Raw genomic sequence first — 425 nt, forward strand, 5'->3', positions numbered from 1 at the left:
TAAGGCTCAACGAGAAATTTTCAAGCGTTTCGATCTGGATATGTTTGCGGATGGAGTGTCCTTACCTGGTCTTTCAGAGAAGGTCATGTATCAGACCTGCTTCAATAATCTTCGCTATCCGGATAAGAAAGCTGCTAAAGCATTCCAATTTCCAGCTAAGCGCATGGCTGGCTACAAGAGTCAGGATGCTAAGGCAAAACGAAAATTTAATATGACACTCGAGCACGTGGGTACATTGCTGCAAAAGCAAAAGTATATGTGTGGTCTATGCTACTGTCAGCTGACTGCTGATAGCGCTTCAGCGGATAGAATCAATAACAATCTTGGGCACACTAATGGGAATATCTTGATCAGCTGCATTTCATGTAACACCGCTCGAAAAGATATGTCTCTTAGGGGGTTCAGATACAAGAAACTGCTTGATT

The 425-nt window shown here is 42.8% G+C and overlaps 1 protein-coding gene across 1 annotated transcript in view; it reads left to right on the forward strand.

Annotated features, from left to right (window-relative positions):
- Positions 1–40: 40 nt before the first annotated feature.
- Positions 41–425, forward strand: part of PHALS_00060 (chromodomain protein, putative) — a gene marked incomplete at both ends in the record, with an annotated part of 1,944 nt that continues 1,559 nt past the window's right edge. The window contains one exon of the mRNA XM_024727347.1: positions 41–252. Within this exon, the coding sequence (XP_024572092.1) occupies positions 41–252 (212 nt within the window). The remainder of the gene's footprint in view (positions 253–425) is intronic.

This window comes from Plasmopara halstedii (genome assembly GCF_900000015.1).
Source record: "Plasmopara halstedii genome assembly, contig: Scaffold_110, whole genome shotgun sequence".
NCBI lineage: Eukaryota > Oomycota > Peronosporomycetes > Peronosporales > Peronosporaceae > Plasmopara > Plasmopara halstedii.